The following is a 22,955-nucleotide window of genomic DNA, read 5'->3' as shown; positions in this document are numbered from 1 at the left end:
ATTGTATGCCCTGTACGGATACGAGCTTAGGGCTTTTTTGCGCAGCGTCGGAGGTTTTTACATAATGTGATTCCGCTAGATAAGGATATTAGCAGCGACTCTGCGAGCTTCCAGAATCTGCATCTTCCCTTCTGTCTTTCAGCGAGGAGATTAAGGTATTTCGCAGCCTTCCCACTTCAAAGAGCCTTTGTAGAGATAAGTGGAGGCAGCGCGGTGATGACTACAGTCGGTTTAGTTAAACTTTGTTAAATATTTAATATGAAAGCCGTGTGACCTCGCTCAGATATCAGCCCGCGCCTCTCTGCACCCATGAAGGCATACATCTGCTGCCTTATTATCTCACATAGGGGAATGCAGATTTCCCCTTCATATTTGCACAAGGACGGAAAGAGGAAAAAAATAAGAAAAAATCCACCAAGTATTAAAATGCAGAGAGCGGCTCATCTACAAGCAGAGATAGGCTTTACTTCAGTGGGGAAAATACTGTGCTCTCTTAGTCAGAGTTTATATTTTTGGGGTTCGGTCAGGGGTCTATATTAGTATAAAGGGTCAGGGTTCAAAATTCAGAATGTCTGTATTTATCGGGAATACATAACCAGGTTTTTGCGATCCTATCTGAGAACATCATGATGTAGGGTCAGAGACCCCGATTCCAGCAATGTGCCACTTACTGGGCTTCTTGCTGCAATTGTGATAAAATCACAGTTTTCTCTATGGTAGATCTAGCAGTTCTCTGAATGCTGAGCACTGTGTAACCTCGCGCACACGTCTGATTGGCAGCTTTCTGTGTATAGGCAGAAAGGTTTGGGGTCGTGGTTATATAGAGCTTATGAATATGGAGGACTACATGGCAGCAGGTTTACTAGTCCTCTAGTGATACTCTCCTGTTGATAAAATAAGGATACTATCCAAACTACAGCAAGCAGCCCAGTAAAAGACACATCACTGGAATCAGGGTCTTTGTCTCTACATTATGCTGCTCTCAGTTTAGGTGGCAAAAACCTGCTGCCAGATTTAAGATGTGTGATCTAGGGATCTGTATTTACATGATCTGATTTAATGTTTTTATTTGCTTGTCTGCAGTCTAGTTTAGGGGGTCTGTTCAGCATCTGTATTAGTTTATTGTTCTTGGGTCTGCAGTTATTTAAAGGGTTTGGGGTCTGTATTAGTTGAGGTGGTTTGATCTTGGTTCTCTGTTGGCATAGGAGGTCTGGTGTCGGGATTAGTTTAGGCGCCTGGTGTAAGGTCTGTATTCATTTAGGGCTTTTGGTCTTGGGTCTGTAGATACTTATAGGGTCTGAAGTCTGTATCAGTTTACAATGTTTGGTCTGTGTATAAATAGGGATCTAGTTGGTTTTTATATTAGATTAGGGCAGGGGTGGAAACCTCTTGCCCGCGTGCCATAAACGTCCTTTTGTCCTGCCCCGGGTCAGATTCACAATGTGCAAAAATGCAGCAAAACTCTGCATTTTTGCACATTGTTTTATAGAATTAAATTGTTTTAAAAATATCAGCTTCAATAAAGTTTTAATATTATATGAATTTTATATGAATTTTTTATGGAGATTAATTGTGTGACTATTATGTCTAAATAAAATATTATTTATCATGAATGGTGGTCTTATGAATATTTTTAAGGGTTATATATTTTGGTGATATTCATTGGATATATATATATATATATATATATATATATATATATTTTATTTCTGGAATTTCTTTTCTGTATAGGAAGAATGCACTCTTACATCCTGATGTGTGCCAGAGTCAGGATGTTTGATGTGGTCAAAGTCACAAGACCCTGTACTCCAGTCCCATCAACGGTAACAGGAGCAGCAGCCCCTCCTGTAATGTATATACAGTGGGGCAAAAAAGTATTTAGTCAGTCAGCAATAGTGCAAGTTCCACCACTTAAAAAGATGAGAGGCGTCTGTAATTTACATCATAGGTAGACCTCAACTATGGGAGACAAACGGAGAAAAAAAAATCCAGAAAATCACATTGTCTGTTTTTTTAACATTTTATTTGCATATTATGGTGGAAAATAAGTATTTGGTCAGAAACAAAATTTCATCTCAATACTTTGTAATATATCCTTTGTTGGCAATGACAGAGGTCAAACGTTTTCTGTAAGTCTTCACAAGGTTGCCACACACTGTTGTTGGTATGTTGGCCCATTCCTCCATGCAGATCTCCTCTAGAGCAGTGATGTTTTTGGCTTTTCGCTTGGCAACACGGACTTTCAGCTCCCTCCAAAGGTTTTCTATAGGGTTGAGATCTGGAGACTGGCTAGGCCACTCCAGGACCTTGAAATGCTTCTTATGAAGCCACTCCTTCGTTGCCCTGGCGGTGTGCTTTGGATCATTGTCATGTTGAAAGACCCAGCCACGTTTCATCTTCAATGCCCTTGCTGATGGAAAGAGGTTTGCACTCAAAATCTCACGATACATGGCCCCATTCATTCTTTCATGTACCCGGATCAGTCGTCCTGGCCCCTTTGCAGAGAAACAGCCCCAAAGCATGATGTTTCCACCACCATGCTTTACAGTAGGTATGGTGTTTGATGGATGCAACTCAGTATTCTTTTTCCTCCAAACACGACAAGTTGTGTTTCCACCAAACAGTTCCAGTTTGGTTTCATCAGACCATAGGACATTCTCCCAAAACTCCTCTGGATCATCCAAATGCTCTCTAGCAAACTTCAGACGGGCCCGGACATGTACTGGCTTAAGCAGTGGGACACGTCTGGCATTGCAGGATCTGAGTCCATGGTGGCGTAGTGTGTTACTTATGGTAGGCCTTGTTACATTGGTCCCAGCTCTCTGCAGTTCATTCACTAGGTCCCCCCGCGTGGTTCTGGGATTTTTGCTCACCGTTCTTGTGATCATTCTGACCCCACGGGGTGGGATTTTGCGTGGAGCCCCAGATCGAGGGAGATTATCAGTGGTCTTGTATGTCTTCCATTTTCTAATTATTGCTCCCACTGTTGATTTCTTCACTCCAAGCTGGTTGGCTATTGCAGATTCAGTCTTCCCAGCCTGGTGCAGGGCTACAATTTTGTTTCTGGTGTCCTTTGACAGCTCTTTGGTCTTCACCATAGTGGAGTTTGGAGTCAGACTGTTTGAGGGTGTGCACAGGTGTCTTTTTATACTGATAACAAGTTTAAACAGGTGCCATTACTACAGGTAATGAGTGGAGGAAAGAGAAGACTCTTAAAGAAGAAGTTACAGGTCTGTGAGAGCCAGAAATCTTGATTGTTTGTTTCTGACCAAATACTTATTTTCCACCATAATATGCAAAAAAAAATGATAAAAAAACAGACAATGTGATTTTCTGGATTTTTTTTTCTCAGTTTGTCTCCCATAGTTGAGGTCTACCTATGATGTAAATTACAGACGCCTCTCATCTTTTTAAGTGGTGGAACTTGCACTATTGCTGACTGACTAAATACTTTTTTGCCCCACTGTATCTCAGAGTCTCATGTAATATGCATGCCCCAGTCCTTCCTGTGATGTTTATGCCCCCAGCCCCTACTGTAATGTATATGCCCCAAGTCTCCTGGGATGTATATGTGCCAGTGTACCCTATGTGATGGATATGTCCCAGTGTCTTCTATGTGATGATTATACAGCAGTCTCAACGTCTCCTATGTGATGTATATACATCAGTCTTGGTGTCTCCTATGTAATGTATACCCAGTAGTCTCGGTGTCTCCTTTGTGATGCACCTACAGTAGTCTGTGACTCTGTATGATGCATATACAACAGTCTTGGTGTCTGCTATGTGATGTATATAGAGCAGTCTCAGTGTCTCCTATGTGATGTATAAAGAGCAGTCTCAATGTCTCCTATGTGATGTATATACAGCAGTCTCAATGTCTCCTATGTTTTGTACGTACAGCATTCTCAATGTCTCCTATGTGTTGTATATACAGCAGTCTCAGTGTTTCCTATGTGATGTATATACAGCAGTTTCTGTGTCCTATATGATGTACAGTACAGACCAAAAGTTTGGACACACCTTCTCATTTAAAGATTTGTCTGTATTTTCATGACTATGAAAATTGTACATTCACACTGAATGCATCAAAACTATGAATTAACACATGTGGAATTATATACTTAACAAAAAAGTGTGAAACAACTGAAAATATGTCTTATATTCCAGGTTCTCCAAAGTAGCCACCTTTTGCTTCGATGACTGCTTTGCACACTCTTGGCATTCTCTTGATGAGCTTCAAGAGGTAGTCACCGGGAATGGTTTTCACTTCACATGTGTGCCCTGTCAGGTTTAATAAGTGGGATTTCTTGCCTTATAAACGGGGTTGGGACCATCAGTTGTGTTGTGCAGAAGTCTGGTGGATACACAGCTGATAGTCCTACTGAATAGACTGTTAGAATTTGTATTAAGGCAAGATAAAAGCAGCTAAATAAAGAAAAACGAGTGGCCGTCATTACTTTAAGAAATGAAGGTCAGTCAGTCCGAAAAATTGGGAAAACTTTCAAAGTGTCCCCAAGTGCAGTGGCAAAAACCATCAAGCACTACAAAGAAACTGGCTCACATGAGGACCGCCCCAGGAAAGGAAGACCAAGAGTCACCTCTGCTTCTGAGGATAAGTTTATCCGAGTCACCAGCAGACACATCTCTACAACAACTGTTAAGAGGAGACTTTGTGCAGCAGGCCTTCATGGTAAAATAGCTGCTAGGAAACCACTGCTAAGGACAGGCAACAAGCAGGAGAGACTTGATTGGTCTAAAGAACACAAGGAATGGACATTAGACCAGTGGAAATCTGTGCTTTGGTCTGATGAGTTCAAATTTTAGATCTTTGGTTCCAACCACCGTGTCTTTGTGCGACGCAGAAAAGGTGAACGGATGGACTCTACATGGCTGGTTCCCACCATGAAGCATGGAGGAGGAGGTGTGATGGTGTGGGGGGGGGGGGGCGTTGCTGGTGACACTGTTGGGGACTAATTCAAAATTGAAGGCATACTGAACCAGCATGGCTGCCACAGCATCTTGCAGCGGTATGCTATTCCATCCGGTTTGCGTTTAGTTGGACCATCATTTATTTTTCAACAGGACAATGACCCCAAACACACCTCCAGGCTGTGTAAGGGCTATTTGACCAAGAAGGAGAGTGATGGGGTGCTACGCCAGATGACCTGGCCCCCACAGTCACCAGACCTGAACCCAATCGAGATGGTTTGGGGTGAGCTGGACCGCAGAGTGAAGGCAAAAGGGTCAACAAGTGCTAAGCATCTCTGGGAACTCCTTCAAGATTGTTGGAAGACCATTCCCAGTGACTACCTCTTGAATATTATCAAGAGAATGCCAAGAGTGTGCAAAGCAGTCATCAAAGCAAAAGGTGGCTACTTTGAAGAACCTAGAATATAAGACATAATTTCAGTTGTTTCACACTTTTTTGTTAAGTATATAATTCCACATGTGTTAATTCATAGTTTTGATGCCTTCAGTGTGAATGTACAATTTTCATAGTCATGAAAATACAGAAAAATCTTTAAATGACAAGGTGTGTCCAAACTTTTGGTCTGTACTGTATATACAGCAATTTCTGTGTCTACTATGTGATGCATATAGAGCAGTCTTGGGGACTCCTATGCGATTATATACAGCAGTCTCAATGTCTCCTATGTGATGTATATACAGCAGTCTCAATGTCTCCTATGTGTTGTACGTACAGCATTCTCAATGTCTCCTATGTGTTGTATGTACAGCATTCTCAATGTCTCCTATTTGTTGTATAAACAGCAGTCTCAGTGTCTCCTATATGATGTATATACAGCAGTTTCTGTGTCCTATACGATGTACTGTATATACAGCAATTTCTGTGTCTACTATGTGATGCATATACAGAAGTCTTGGGGACTCCTATGTGATTATATACAGCAGTCTCAGTGTCTCCTATGTGATGTTTACACTGCATGAGCTCTAGAAATGTTACGTGAGCAGTGATTTCCCATTGTAAGGAGACATGTAGTAATATACATCTGTGTTCAGGACTTACTGCTGCGAGTTCTTTTCAAAATTCATTTCAAAGACTTGCCTGTGCTCTAGACCGACGCAAATCGGGAAATGCAGTTATCAATAGCATCATCATCCATATTATATAACATCAGAGCCGCAACAAAGAGAAGCAGCTCCAGCCATGACATTAGGGGGGAGTTAATTAAATGTTTGACCAAATATAGCGAGATAAATTTCAAGTTGACAATTTTGTAAGGCAGCCGAGTGATGGTCTAAACATTCAAATCACGCCTGGCAGGAAAAAGGTTCCCACCCCTGTTTTAGGGGGTCTGTATTAATTTAGGGTTTTTGGTCTTGTGTCTGTATTAGTTTAGAAGATCTGATATGAGGTCTGTGTTAGATTAGGGTTCTGGTCTGTGACCTGTACTAGTTTGGGGTCTGGTGTGGGCCTGTATTGGTTTAGGGGTTTGTTGCTTGTATTACTTAGGCTTTTTTTTGTCTTGGTTCTGTACTTAGTTGGACCGTCTGCTGTCTGTATTAGTTTAAGGGGTTTAATCTATGGTCCGTAATTAAGGGGTCAGATTTGGGGTCTATTTTCGTTTCAAATATTTGTACTTAAAGGGTCAGGTCTGTAATCTAGATTTGTTTCCAGAACTTTGAGCCTGGATTTGTTTAGAGATTAGGGGGGTCTACATTTTTGAGGGGGTCTACATTAGTTTACGGGGTTTGGTATGGGGATTTGCATGATGCTTTATCTGCAGTGAGTTTTAGTTTAAGCGGTTTGGTCCGAATACTGCAGTTATATGGGGATATGTATTTATGGGGTCTTCTGTGGGGTCAACATATGTTTAAGGGTTTTGGTATTGAATTGTGTTTAAGGGGTCAGGTTTGTGGGGGTCTGTATTAAAAATGTTTGCATTTAAAGGTCCTGGATCTGTATTTGATTAGCGCTCTGGAATCTCCATTTTGGGGGTCTGTATTTGTCTAGCAGTCGGGGGGAAGGGGGGTTGTAATGTATTTAGGAGGCCTGGATCTCTAAATAGGAGGTGTGATCGGGGTCTATTTATTTAGGGGGTTAGTATTTTGGTCAGTCTTTAGGTCGATTTTGGCTGGAAAGGAGCGGTACTACATTTAGAGGACTTGTATTAGTTTAGGGGGTCTGTATTCATAGTAACATAGTAACATAGTTAGTAAGGCCGAAAAAAGACATTTGTCCATCCAGTTCAGCCTATATTCCATCATAATAAATCCCCAGATGTACGTCCTTCTACAGAACCTAATAATTGTATGATACAATATTGTTCTGCTCCAGGAAGACATCCAGGCCTCTCTTGAACCCCTCGACTGAGTTCGCCATGAGGTCTCAATATTATGGAGCTCATGTATAAGACCCTCGTGTGATAAGAGGAGTAGTTAGGCATACCGGTCAATCAGAATACAGATATTTGTTTGTTTTTCATTTGTAGGTGAAGAGAAAGTGGGAGGTCGGGGTTCCCCTTTATGCATCTTATCACACTAGTTTCATCCTCTGCAGCTGCAGTGCATGCTGGGAAAATGCCAATATATATTGTGTGACAAGAGGGAAAATGAGCAAAAAAATAAAAAATAATAATTTTTAATTTTTCCTTCATTGCGCCCGTCTCTCTGCCTCCTGCTGGCAGCTTGTGGGGGAAGAGGAGATGGAAGGGGTGACCTTGCAGCTCGCAGTATGCAGGATCAATTAATGGCTACCAGAGGGAGCTGTCGCCTCCAGGCAAGAGCGAGCGAGACCCTCGACATTAATACAGAATCTGCAAATACTGAACAGGAAATGTAAATCTACCTTAATAAAATACCACAATTGACACTTTGGCCCCGATACATCGAGATGAATTTTGGGATTTTTTTCGGCTGAATTTCTAGGGTAAAACTGATTGAAATATCGTTAAAATTAGGTTCAACCTTTGGATGTGCAAAACTTTTGTTCAACTTGTGGTTGCACTAAAGTTTTGAGACTTTTGGCAGTTTATCTACAGTCGCTGAGACTTTTTAAAAAGTGGATGTAACTTACCTAAAGGGGGACGGGGGAGAGGAGATAAATTCTTCATAATTTCCGACATAAATGTATATGAGCCCGACTGCAGGACTTTACTTGGAGCACAGCAGCCGAAATTCATGAAGAGGCAGGTGGCTCAAGACTAGCATGCAAAATGACAGTCTTCATAAATCCTCAAAAACTCTGCTAGCCGTCAGTGAATAGAAACATTTTCTCCAGACCTGATCTTGCTTTACCTCTGAGGTTTTTTGTAGATTTCTTGCACCAGGAGGTAAGCACATAAATGTACTATGCAGGTACAGGAGCTGCGCCTGCCCCACCGAGGGCGTATGTACATCCTGTGACCCGGCTACCCTCAAATAAATTCCCGGTTAGCAAAAAAAAAATATATATATATATAGTTCCAGTTCTTACTTTTAACCGTGAGATACATGGACTTGCTGACGTCAGCTCCGACATCATTGCTGACCTTGCAGAGGTAGTATCCGCTATCTTCCTCCAGGATGTGCTTAATCAGTAACGAACCATTACTGAGGAGCTGAATGCGACCGTTCAGGGCGATGGGCTGAAACTGAGGAACTCCAGCGCCTGCGGAGACAGGAGAGACGCACTAATTACTAAAAAAGTATCAATATTTTATTCTATATAAACATTTAAGAGGAATCCGTCACTTGTCATAAACACTAATTATTATTCCCTGGTGGAAATGTCGCTGTTCTCCTGAATCCGGAGATGTTTTTCTTTTGTCCCTATTCCTCGGTGTTCCTAAGATATGGCCTCATCTTCACTAGATATAGATCTGCTACCGGCACAGAGCCGATACAGCACCGTACATTGTGCAGTGGTTATTCCGGGGTGCCGAGGTTCAGCTCCTATTAAAGTGAATGTGATCTGCCGTGCAGTAGCCAAGATCAGCTACAATATGATATTGATGGACCGTTCGAGTCAATATCAGATCAGTGATGGTCCGACACCCACCACTCCCAGGGGTCAGCTGTGACCAAGTCCCTCGGGGGCTGGACGTACAGAGAGCGAAAACCCCAGCGCCTTACACTGTGTACATGCAGCCCCCCGAGGGACTTGGTAAGAGCTGACCAGTGGGAGAGATGGGTGTCGGACCATGACTGATCTGATACAGACTGGGATAGTCCAGCAATATCAAAGTTCTGTACAAATGGAATATATTTTGTAAATTGAAAGCTGGGATAGACCTTTTCTGACCTTCAAGTACTCCTGAAATTCTGACAAACGTAAGACTTTTATTAAACTTCACTTTCATCAAAGGGAACACAGACATGTGAATGAGGCCTAAACCCCACGGGCACCTCTGAAAGCCTCCTCACAGTCTGGAAGGGCTAAAAGTAAAGGGCTCCGGTTCAAGGTACATAGATATACACAAAAGAGATTAGATAGCTACATACATAGATAGATGGCTGCACCACCAGGACAAAACTACGTGCCCCTCCACATTCCCCCTCCGAGAGCTTTATGACCTCCCATTTTACATCCATAGACATTAATACTGACATATCCGTCTTCGCTCTATACAAGTGAATTGAGCGAAGTCGGGCACATCTAGTTGGAAAGTGGCCAGAAGTATGCAAATCACATACTGTACTTGTGGTGCCATGACTGCCCGATCCTTGCGTCTCACGCTGTATGGATTCACAAGTCTGAACTCACATACAGTGTCTTCAAATGTCAGTCTCAAGCCTGGGTAACCCCATTATGGTCCTTCTGCACTGGGTACAGGCATGAGGAACAGAAAAGGGTCTGCCCCAAACTGATCCCACAAAGCTGGAAGCTACAATTGTCCACTATATCTTGTGCTGAAGTATTAAGCGGCATCATCCGTCACTGCACAGAACACGTCTCCTCCAGAGTCCAGTGGTGGCGGCTTTACACCACTCCATCCGACGCTCGGCGTTGTGCTTGGTGATGTACGGCTGCATGCAGCTGCTCGGCCATGAAGCTCCCGGCGGGGGCGCAGTGTTTGTGCTGATACCAGAGAAGGTCTGGACTCTGCAGTTATGGGGTCAGCAGAGCGGTGGTCACTTTTCTGCCCTCTGTTCCTCAATATTCGGCCCCGGCTCTTTAATGGTGAGGGTCTCCACTCTGTGGCTGAGTTGCTGCCGTTCTTCCACTCCTCAATAATATCACTCACAGGTGATGAGGGAAGATTTAGGAGAGAAGAAATGTCATGAACGGACTTGTTACCCCGATGGCTCCTATTACAGGACCGCACTGGAATCAGCGAGCTCCGCACCACCGGCCGTTCTGTCACATGGTAGCAAAGGCAGACGGCAGGTGGGAGGCAATGGAGCTAAAGGACGCACTAAAATTCGACAATTAGATAGACAGACACAGTGGTTTGCAAAAGTATTCACCTTCCACTTGGCTTTTTACCCATTTTATTACATTGCAACCATACTTAAATATTTTTGTAATCCGATTTGTGTGTGATACATCAGTACTAAATAGTCTAAGATGGTAAAGTGAGAAAAATCTAGGCATAATTACATTTCTGGGATTAAGTAACTAAAAATTGCCATGTACATATGTATTCACCCCTTTTGCTATGAAGCCCCTAAAAATTTCTGGTGCAAGCAATTATCTTCAAGCAAGAGACACCACTAACAAAACACCATCAAGAAAAGAAAGGAGATTTATAAACAAGTCAGGGATAAAGTTGTAGAAAAGAACAAGTCAGTGTTGGGTTATAATAAAATATTCCAATCTCTGATGATCCCCGGGTCACCAGGAAATCCATTATCATCGAGGGAAAAGAACTTGGTACCACAAGACACCTGCCAAGAGAGTGAGCCCACCAAAACTCTCAGCCTGGGTGAGGAGGGCATTAATCAGAGAGGCAGCACAGAGACCAAAGGTAACCCTGGAGGAGCTGCAGAGTCCCCAAGCAGAGACTGGTGTATCTGTCCATATGCCCACAATAAGCCATAGAGGAGGTCTTTATGGAAGAGTGGAAAGAAAACAAGCCTTTACTCACACACAAAAATTTTAAGGCTCGTCTTGAGCTTGACAAAAGACACGTGGGAGACTCCCCAAGTGTCCTCAACTTTTTGGCCACCAAGGTAAATGCTATGTCTGGCGACAAACCAACACAGCTCATCAGCCCAAGAACACCATCCCCACAGTAAAACGTGGTGGTGACAGCATCATGCTGTGGGGATAGTTTTCAGCAGCAGGAACAGGAAAAATGGTCAAAGTCATGGGGAAGATGGACTGTGCAAAATACATGGATATGCTTGTGCAAAACCTGTTTCAGTCTGTCAGTGATTTGAGACTGGGTGGAGATTCACCTTCCAACAAGACAGTGAGCCAAAGCAGACTGCTAAAGCAACACTCAAGTGGTTTAAGAGGAAATGTGTACATGCTTTGGAGTGGCCTAGTCGAAGCCCAGACTTTAATCCATTTGAGACTCTGTGGTCAGACTTGAAGATCGCTGTTCACCAGACGAAACCATCTAACTTAAAAGGAGCTGGAGCAGTTTCGCCTTGAAGAATGGGCAAAAATCCAAGTGGCCAGATGTGGAAAGCTCATAGAGCTGTAATTGCTGCAAAAAGAGGCTCTACAAAGTACCGACTTTAGAGGGTTGAATGCTTATTCACACTGACGTTTTCAGTCATTTTGTCCTATTTATTGTTCACTTCACAATAAAAAATCAAATATTCACAGTTGTATTTAATAAAATAATGAAAAAGAAATGTAAACAAAAAGATAAAAAATATGGAATTATAACAGATCCCTAAAGCCATGTGTGAAAATGCCCTAAATGAAGTCAACACTTTTGCAGAACTTTTTTTATGTTACTTCTATTGCAAACTACAGTCAAATTTTAAAAAATGAAGCAAATTTGGAAATACCGGTAGACATGTTCTTCACTTGAACTGATGCAAACCCTCAAAAAACAGTGAAATTCCAGGTTGTGACGTAAGAAAACAAGAATAATGCCAAGGGGATGAATACTTTCGAAAGTCTGTGTAGATAGGTAGGTAAGTAAGTAGATAGATAGAAGTTCAGTTCCAGCCTTAAGTAATAGAATATTTTGTATTTACTGAATATTTTTCCAATTGACCTGAGATTATACAACACCTTTGTTGCCGTCTCCTCATTGTGAGCGCTGTGCGGAGTAATGAGCGCTCGCGTCTAGTGATTAGGCTTTCCAATCAATTTCCTTAGGGAATAAATAAATTACAATGTAAACAGCAGAGACACAGCCACGGCCATCCACAGAACGTGGCAGCGCTAAACAGATATTTTCATCCACAATGCACCTCCTGTATCACAAGAAACTTCTTCCTTGTAATATCATGTCCTAATTTCTCATTTTAGTGACTCTTCCTTAGTTTTTCTGACACTCAACAAGAAATGTTCTTTGTTGGCATAAGGCAAAATAATAATATTCCGCCTCTCGGCAGCCACCACTAGGGGGAGCATACTGTCTACAGATTATACATTGATATTAATGCGTGTATTAATTACAATGCTGTTGTGTTTTTCATAACTCGATCCTTATCACCCTGACTTCCTGTAATATCAGGAAGAGTTTTCAGCAGTCACATTATCCTCAGAGGCAGGATAACAATGACAGGAGCCAGGAAAGCAGGTAGGGTCTTACCTTTAGAGTATTTCCACACGATCGTAGGCACAGGGTAACCCTCCGCAGAGCAGTTCAGTATGACGGCTTTTCTAAAAATCCCATCTTGGTCGGTGGGTTGGACCACAAATCTAGGAGGAACTATAAATACAGACATTAGTAAACATGACCCTTTAAATTTGTATTAATCAGGTAATGAGTAATATGGCACAGACTGAGCCGACTCTGAAGAAGCTGAATATCTGGTTGCCAACCCGGGTAGGAGCTGCCACTGGGCGTACATCGGATGTTACCCAGCTTTCCCAGAAATAGATATCACTAAGAAACAAATGAATTAGATTTTATTTTCCAATGGAGGACTCAGGGGTCTATAGGAGTTGTAGTATCAAGTATTGTCCTCACTTTATTGTAAACAATCAGTATTGTAATAATACAAATTGGCCAGTAGGGGGTGCTCACTTACAAAGTATAAGTGACTACTGAGTAAATTAGGCTACGTTCACATTAGCGTTGCGCGCCGCTGCGTCGGCGACGCAACGCACGACGCACGCAAAAACGCGTGCAAACGTTTTGTGACGCGTGCGTCGTTTTTTGACGAAAATCGGACGCAAGAAAAATGCAACTTGTTGCATTTTCTTGCGTCCGACGCTAGCGTCAAAAACGACGCACGTGTCGGAAAACGCAACGCGAAAAACGCATGCGTCCCCCATGTTAAACATAGGGGCGCATGACGCGTGCGTCGCCGCTGCGTTTCCCGACGCAGCGTCGGGAAACGCTAATGTGAACGTAGCCTTAGACACAGATAGCGGAGGTGCAGTATTATAGTAAAGGGTTATTTACATCAGAAATAAAGCACCCCACAGAAAAGAAAAGGCCTCAGCGATGGTGAGCTTTCCTGTCCTCAGAGCCAGGGGCTACAAATACTGTTACTTTTCATCTAAGACTTACACCACCACGCAACACTACAAAATCAATCTCCACCAGTTATTAGAAGCACTTACTATGCCAGCAACATGTATCCATGGTCACCCGCAGAATCAGGCTGTAAATAGCCAAAATGTAAAAACTCCAATTCTACTCACTTCTGTTGCGCCAATCATTCTAACATATTTTCTTATACATAGGGTGTAAAACAGTCATATTCTTGTACATAGGGGCAGTATTATAGTAGTTATATTTTTGTACATAGGAGCAGTATTATAGTAGTTATATTCTTGTAAATAGGAGCAGTATTATAGTAGTTATATTCTTGTACATAGAGCAGTATTATAGTAGTTATATTCTTGTACATAGGGGCAGCATTATAGTAGTTATATTCTTGTACATAGGAGCAGTATTATAGTAGTTATATTCTTGTAAATAGGAGCAGTATTATAGTAGTTATATTCTTGTACATAGGGGCAGTATTATAGTAGTTATATTCTTGTACATAGGGGCAGTATTATAGTAGTTATATTCTTGTACATAGGGGCAGTATTATAGTAGTTATATTCTTGTACATAGGGGCAGTATTATAGTAGTTATATTCTTGTACATAGGAGCAGTATTATAGTAGTTATATTCTTGTACATAGTAGCAGTATTATAGTAGTTATATTATTGTACATAGGGGCAGTATTATAGTAGTTATATTCTTGTACATAGGAGCAGTATTATAGTAGTTATATTCTTGTAAATAGGAGCAGTATTATAGTAGTTATATTCTTGTACATAGGGGCAGCATTATAGTAGTTATATTCTTGTACATAGGAGCAGTATTATAGTAGTTATATTCTTGTACATAGGAGCAGTATTATAGTAGTTATATTCTTGTACATAGGGGCAGTATTATAGTAGTTATATTCTTGTACATAGGAGCAGTATTATAGTAGTTATATTCTTGTACATAGGAGGCAGTATTATAGTAGTTATATTCTTGTACATAGGAACAGTATTACAGTAATTATATTCATGTACATAGGGGCAGTATTATAGTAGTTATATTCTTGTACATACGGGCAGTATTATAGTAGTTATATTCTTGTAAATAGGAGCAGTATTATAGTAGTTATATTCTTGTACATAGGGGCAGTATTATAGTAGTTATATTCTTGTACATAGGAGCAGTATTATAGTAGTTATATTCTTGTACATAGGGGCAGTATTATAGTAGTTATATTCTTGTACATAGGGGCAGTGTTATAGTAGTTATATTCTTGTACATAGGAGCAGTATTATAGTAGTTATATTCTTGTAAATAGGAGCAGTATTATAGTAGTTATATTCTTGTAAATAGGAGCAGTATTATAGTAGTTATATTCTTGTACATAGGGGCAGTATTATAGTAGTTATATTCTTGTACATAGGGGCAGTATTATAGTAGTTATATTCTTGTACATAGGAGCAGTATTATAGTAGTTATATTCTTGTACATAGGGGCAGTATTATAGTAGTTATATTCTTGTACATAGGAGCAGTATTATAGTAGTTATATTCTTGTACACAGGAACAGTATTACAGTAATTATATTCATGTACATAGGGGCAGTATTATAGTAGTTATATTCTTGTACATAGGGGCAGTATTATAGTAGTTATATTCTTGTACATAGGGGCAGTATTATAGTAGTTATATTCTTGTACATAGGAGCAGTATAATTCTAGTTATATTCTTGTATATAGGAGCAGTATTATAGTAGTTATATTCTTGTACATAGGAACAGTATTATAGTAGTTATATTCATGTACATAGGAACAGTATATAGTAGTTATATTCTTGTACATAAGACCAGTATTATTCTAGATATATTTTTGTATATAGGAGTAGTATTATAGTAGTTATATTCATGTACATAGGGTCACTATTATAGTAGTTATATTCTTGTATATAGGAGCAGTATTATAGTTGTTATATTCTTGAACATAGGAACAGTATTATAGTAGTTATATTCTTGTACATAGAGGGCAGAATTATAGTAGTTTTTTCTTGTACATAGGAGTATTATAATAGTTATATTCTTGTATATAGGAGCAGTATTATAGTAGTTATTTTCTTGTACATAGGGGCAGTATTATAGTAGTTAAATTCTTGTATATAGGAGCAGTATTATAGTAGTTATATTCTTGTACATAGGAGCAGTATTATCGTAGTTATATTCTTGTACATAGGAGCAGTATTATAGTAGTTATATTCTTGTATATAGGAGCAGTATTATAGTAGTTATATTCTTGTATATAGGGGGCAGTATTATAGTAGTTATATTCTTGTACATAGGAGCAGTATTATAGTAGTTATATTCTTGTACATAGGGGCAGTATTTAGTAGTTATATTCTTATACAGAGGAGCAGTATTATAGTAGTTATATTCTTGTACATAGGGGCAGTATTATAGTAGTTATATTCTTGTAAATAGGAGCAGTATTATAGTAGTTATATTATTGTACATAGGGGCAGTATTATAGCAGTTACATTCTTGTACATAGGAGCAGTATTATAGTAGTTATATTCTTGTACATAAGAGCAGTATTATAGTAGTTATATTCTTATACAGAGGAGCAGTATTATAGTAGTTATATTCTTGTACATAGGAGCAGTATTATAGTAGTTATATTCTTGTACATAGGGGCAGTATTATAGCAGTTACATTCTTGTACATAGGAGCAGTATTATAGTAGTTGTATTCTTGTACATAGGGAGCAGTATTATAGTAGTTATATTCTTGTACACAGGGGCAGTATTATAGGAGTTATATTCTTGTACATAGGGGCAGTATTATAGTAGTTATATTCTTGTACATAGGGGCAGTATTATAGTAGTTATAGTTTTGTACATAGGGGCAGTATTGTTATGACCTGGTGGTCAGGACAATAATGGACCTGGTGGTTAAGAGCACACGGAATGACCTGATAGTTACTGATAATATAGGACGAGCTCTGAGACGTGGGAACTCTGCTGACCGCAATCCCTAAACCTATCACACACACTAGAAATAGCCGTGGAGCGCTCCTGACGCTCCCTAGGCGCCTCGTCACAGCCTAAAGAACTAGCTAGCCCTAAAGATAGAAAAATAAAGCCTACCTTGCCTCAGAGAAATTCCCCAAAGGAAAAGGCAGCCCCCCACATATAATGACTGTGAGTAAAGATGAAAATTACAAACACAGAGATGAAATAGATTTAGCAAAGTGAGGGCCGACTTACTGAACAGACAGAGGATAGGAAAGGTAGCTTTGCGGTCAGCACAAAAAACTACAAAAAGACCACGCAGAGGGCGCAAAAAGACCCTCCGCACCGACTCACGGTGCAGAGGCGCTCCCTCTGCGTCCCAGAGCTTCCAGCAAGCAAGACAACAATCAAAATAGCAAGCTGGACAGAAAAATAGCAAACCAGAGAAAAACAAGCAGGAACTTAGCTTCTACTGGGAAGACAGGTCACAAGAACGATCCAGGAGTGAACTAGACCAATACTGGAACATTGACAGGTGGCATGGAGCAATGATCGAGGTGGAGTTAAATAGAGCAGCCAGCTAACGATTTAACCTCGTCACCTGTGGAAGGAACCTCAGAAGCCGCAGCCCCACTCACCACCACCAGAGGAAGCCCATGGACAGAACCAGCCGAAGTACCATTCATGACCACAGGAGGGAGCTTGACAACAGAATTCACAACAGTACCCCCCCTTGAGGAGGGGTCACCGAACCCTCACCAGAGCCCCCAGGCCGACCAGGACGAGCCAAATGAAAGGCACGAACCAGATCGGCAGCATGAACATCGGAGGCAAAGACCCAGGAATAATCTTCCTGACCATAACCCTTCCATTTGACCAGGTACTGGAGTTTCCGTCTCGAAATACGAGAATCCAAAATCTTCTCCACCACATACTCCAACTCCCCCTCAACCAACACCGGGGCAGGAGGATCAACGGATGGAACCACAGGCGCCACGTATCTCCGCAACAATGACCTATGGAATACATTATGGATGGCAAAAGAAGCTGGAAGGGTCAAACGAAATGACACAGGATTGAGAACCTCAGAAATCTTATACGGACCAATGAAACGAGGCTTAAACTTAGGAGAGGAAACCTTCATAGGAATATAACGAGACGACAACCAAACCAAATCCCCAACACGAAGTCGGGGACCCACACAGCGCCGGCGGTTAGCGAAACGTTGAGCCTTCTCCTGGGACAATGTCAAATTGTCCACCACATGAGTCCAAATCTGCTGCAACCTGTCCACCACAGTATCTACACCAGGACAGTCCGAAGACTCAACCTGCCCTGAAGAGAAACGAGGATGGAAACCAGAATTGCAGAAAAACGGCGAAACCAAAGTAGCCGAACTGGCCCGATTATTAAGGGCGAACTCAGTCAAAGGCAAAAAGGACACCCAATCATCCTGATCAGCAGAAACAAAGCATCTCAGATATGTTTCCAAAGTCTGATTAGTACGTTCGGTTTGGCCATTTGTCTGAGGATGGAAAGCCGAGGAAAAAGACAAATCAATGCCCATCCTAGCACAAAAGGATCGCCAAAACCTCGAAACAAACTGGGAACCTCTGTCAGAAACGATGTTCTCCGGAATGCCATGTAAACGAACCACATGCTGGAAAAACAATGGCACCAAATCAGAGGAGGAAGGCAATTTAGACAAGGGTACCAAATGGACCATCTTAGAGAAGCGATCACAAACCACCCAAATGACCGACATCTTTTGAGAGACAGGGAGATCCGAAATAAAATCCATAGAGATATGCGTCCAGGGCCTCTTCGGGACCGGCAAGGGCAAAAGCAACCCACTGGCACGAGAACAGCAGGGCTTAGCCCGAGCACAAGTCCCACAGGACTGCACAAAAGAACGCACATCCCGCGACAAAGACGGCCACCAAAAGGATCTAGCCACCAAATCTCTGGTACCAAAGATTCCCGGATGACCAGCCAACACCGAACAATGAACCTCAGAGATAACTCTACTAGTCCATTTATCAGGGACAAACAGTTTCTCTGCTGGGCAACGGTCAGGTCTATCAGCCTGAAATTTTTGCAGCACCCGCCGCAAATCAGGGGAGATGGCAGACAAAATTACCCCCTCTTTGAGAATACCCGCCGGCTCAGGAACACCCGGAGAGTCGGACACAAAACTCCTTGACAGGGCATCAGCCTTCACATTCTTAGAGCCTGGAAGGTACGAAACCACAAAATCAAAACGGGAGAAAAATAGCGACCAACGAGCCTGTCTAGGATTCAACCGTTTGGCAGACTCGAGATAAGTCAAATTCTTGTGATCCGTCAAGACCACCACGCGATGCTTGGCTCCTTCAAGCCAATGACGCCACTCCTCGAATGCCCACTTCATGGCCAACAACTCTCGATTGCCAACATCATAATTGCGCTCAGCAGGCGAAAACTTTCTAGAAAAGAAGGCACATGGTTTCATCACCGAGCCATCAGAACATCTTTGCGACAAAACAGCCCCTGCACCAATCTCAGAAGCATCAACCTCGACCTGAAGCGGAAGCAAAACATCTGGCTGGCACAACACAGGGGCAGAAGAAAAACGACGCTTCAACTCCTGAAAAGCTTCCACAGCCGCAGAAGACCAATTGACCACATCAGCACCCTTCCTGGTCAAATCAGTCAACGGATTAGCAACACTAGAACAATTACTGATGAAGCGACGATAAAAATTAGCAAAGCCCAGGAACTTTTGCAGACTCTTCACAGATGTCGGCTGAGTCCAATCATAAATGCCCTGAACTTTAACAGGGTCCATCTCGATAGTAGAAGGAGAAAAAATGAACCCCAAAAATGAAATCTTCTGAACACCAAAGAGACACTTTGACCCCTTCACAAACAAAGAATTAGCACGCAGGACCTGGAACACCATTCTGACCTGCTTCACATGAGACTCCCAATCATCCGAGAAGACCAAAATATCATCCAAATATACAATCAAGAATTTATCCAGGTACTCTCGGAAGATGTCATGCATAAAGGACTGAAATACTGATGGAGCATTGGAAAGCCCAAATGGCATAACCAGGTACTCAAAATGGCCCTCGGGCGTATTAAATGCTGTTTTCCATTCATCGCCCTGTTTAATACGCACAAGATTATACGCACCACGAAGATCTATCTTGGTGAACCAACTAGCCCCCTTAATCCGAGCAAATAAATCAGACAGCAGCGGCAAAGGGTACTGAAATTTGACTGTGATCTTATTAAGAAGGCGGTAATCAATACAAGGTCTCAAAGAACCATCCTTCTTGGCCACAAAAAAGAACCCTGCTCCCAATGGTGACGACAACGGGCGAATATGACCCTTCTCCAAGGATTCCTTTACATAACTCCGCATAGCGGCGTGCTCAGGTACAGATAAATTGAACAGTCGGCCCTTAGGAAACTTACTACCAGGAATCAAATTGATAGCACAATCGCAATCCCTATGAGGAGGTAGGGCACTGGATTTGGGCTCATCAAATACATCTCGGTAATCCGACAAAAACTCCGGAACTTCAGAAGGGGTGGATGACGAAATAGACAAAAATGGAACATCACCATGTACTCCCTGACAACCCCAGCTGGACACAGACATAGATTTCCAATCCAATACTGGATTATGGACCTGTAGCCATGGCAACCCCAAAACGACCACATCATGCAGATTATGCAACACCAAAAAGCGAATATCCTCCTGATGTGCAGGAGCCATGCACATGGTCAATTGGGTCCAGTACTGAGGCTTATTCTTGGCCAAAGGCGTAGCATCAATTCCTCTCAATGGAATAGGATACTGCAAGGGCTCCAAGAAAAAACCACAGCGCCTAGCAAATTCCAAGTCCATCAAATTCAGGGCAGCGCCTGAATCCACAAATGCCATAACAGAATAGGATGACAAAGAGCAGATCAGAGTAACGGACAAAAGAAATTTCGACTGTACCATACCAATGGTGGCAGACCTAGCGAAACGCTTAGTGCGCTTAGGACAATCGGAGATAGCATGAGTGGAATCACCACAGTAAAAACACAGCCCATTCCGACGTCTGTGTTCTTGCCGTTCAGCTCTGGTCAAAGTCCTATCACATTGCATAGGCTCTGGTCTATGCTCAGATAATACCGCCAAATGGTGCACAGCTTTACGCTCACGTAAGCGTCGATCGATCTGAATGGCCAAAGACATAGACTCATTCAGACCAGCAGGCATGGGAAATCCCACCATGACATCCTTAAGGGCTTCAGAGAGACCCTTTCTGAAAATTGCTGCCAGGGCACATTCATTCCACTGAGTGAGTACAGACCACTTCCTAAACTTCTGACAATATATCTCTACCTCATCCTGACCCTGACACAGAGCCAGCAAGATTTTCTCTGCCTGATCCACTGAATTAGGTTCATCATAAAGCAATCCAAGCGCCAGAAAAAACGCATCAACATCACGCAATGCAGGATCTCCTGGCGCAAGGGAAAATGCCCAGTCTTGAGGGTCACCACGCAACAAAGAAATAATGATTTTCACTTGTTGAACAGGGTCACCTGAGGAGCGAGGTTTCAAAGCAAGAAACAATTTACAATTATTTTTGAAATTCAGAAACTTAGATCTATCCCCAAAAAACAAATCAGGAATAGGAATCCTAGGCTCTAACATTGGATTCTGAACCACAAAATCTTGAATGTTTTGTACCCTTGCAGTGAGATTATCCATACAAGAGGACAGACCTTGAATGTCCATATCTACACCTGTATCCTGAACCACCCAGAGGTAAAGGGGAAAAGAGAGACAAAACACACTGCAAAGAAAAAAAAATGGTATCAGAACTTCTCTTATCCCTCTATTGAGATGCATAAGTACTTTGGGCCACCTGTACTGTTATGACCTGGTGGTCAGGACAATAATAGACCTGGTCGTTAAGAGCACACGGAATGACCTGATAGTTACTGATAATATAGGACGAGCTCTGAGACGTGGGAACTCTGCTGACCGCAATCCCTAAACCTATCACACACACTAGAAATAGCCGTGGAGCGCTCCTGACGCTCCCTAGGCGCCTCGTCACAGCCTAAAGAACTAGCTAGCCCTAAAGATAGAAAAATAAAGCCTACCTTGCCTCAGAGAAATTCCCCAAAGGAAAAGGTAGCCCCCCACATATAATGACTGTGAGTAAAGATGAAAATTACAAACACAGAGATGAAATAGATTTAGCAAAGTGAGGCCCGACTTACTGAACAGACAGAGGATAGGAAAGGTAGCTTTGCGGTCAGCACAAAAAACTACAAAAAGACCACGCAGAGGGCGCAAAAAGACCCTCCGCACCGACTCACGGTGCGGAGGCGCTCCCTCTGCGTCCCAGAGCTTCCAGCAAGCAAGACAACAATCAAAATAGCAAGCTGGACAGAAAAATAGCAAACCAGAGAAAAACAAGCAGGAACTTAGCTTCTACTGGGAAGACAGGTCACAAGAACGATCCAGGAGTGAACTAGACCAATACTGGAACATTGACAGGTGGCATGGAGCAAAGATCTAAGTGGAGTTAAATAGAGCAGCCAGCTAACGAATTAACCTCGTCACCTGTGGAAGGAACCTCAGAAGCCGCAGCCCCACTCACCACCACCAGAGGAAGCCCATGGACAGAACCAGCCGAAGTACCATTCATGACCACAGGAGGGAGCTTGACAACAGAATTCACAACACAGTATTATAGTAGTTATATTCTTGTACATAGGAGCAGTATTATTCTAGTTATATTCTTGTATATAAGAGCAGTATTATAGTAGTTATATTCATGTACATAGGGGCACTATTAGAGTAGTTATATTCTTGTATATAGGAGCAGTATTATAGTAGTTATATTCTTGTACATAGGAGCAGTATTATAGTAGTTATATTCTTGTACATAGGAGCAGTATTATAGTAGTTATATTCTTGTACATAGGGGCAGTATTATAGTAGTTATATTCTTGTACATAGGGGCAGTATTATAGTAGTTATATTCTTGTACATAGGAGCAGTATTATTCTAGTTATATTCTTGTACATAGGAACAGTATTATAGTACTTATATTCTTGTACATAGGGGGCAGAATTATAGTAGTTATATTCTTGTATATAGGAGCAGTATTATAGTAGTTATTTTCTTGTACATAGGGGCAGTATTATAGTAGTTATATTCTTGTATATAGGAGCAGTATTATAGTAGTTAAATTCTTGTATATAGGAGCAGTATTATAGTAGTTATATTCTTGTACATAGGAGCAGTATTATCGTAGTTATATTCTTGTACATAGGAGCAGTATTATAGTAGTTATATTCTTGTACATAGGAGCAGTATTATAGTAGTTATATT

General features: G+C 41.8%; 1 protein-coding gene across 2 annotated transcripts in view; it reads right to left on the bottom strand.

Annotated features, from left to right (window-relative positions):
• DSCAM (DS cell adhesion molecule) overlaps window positions 1-22,955 on the bottom strand; it is a 570,150-nt gene that overhangs the window by 224,896 nt on the left and 322,299 nt on the right. For both annotated transcript variants that reach the window (XM_069760714.1, XM_069760715.1), the window contains exons 10-11: window positions 12,663-12,782; window positions 8,438-8,611 (exon numbers count right to left, since the gene is read on the bottom strand). In XM_069760714.1, the coding sequence (XP_069616815.1) occupies window positions 8,438-8,611; window positions 12,663-12,782 (294 nt within the window). The remainder of the gene's footprint in view (window positions 1-8,437; window positions 8,612-12,662; window positions 12,783-22,955) is intronic.

The sequence above is a fragment of the Ranitomeya imitator genome, chromosome 3, assembly GCF_032444005.1.
Source record: "Ranitomeya imitator isolate aRanImi1 chromosome 3, aRanImi1.pri, whole genome shotgun sequence".
In the NCBI taxonomy this organism is placed as follows: Eukaryota; Metazoa; Chordata; class Amphibia; order Anura; family Dendrobatidae; genus Ranitomeya; species Ranitomeya imitator.
Note: the sequence above shows the minus strand (reverse complement) of the source record. Positions and strands in the feature narration are given on the sequence as shown.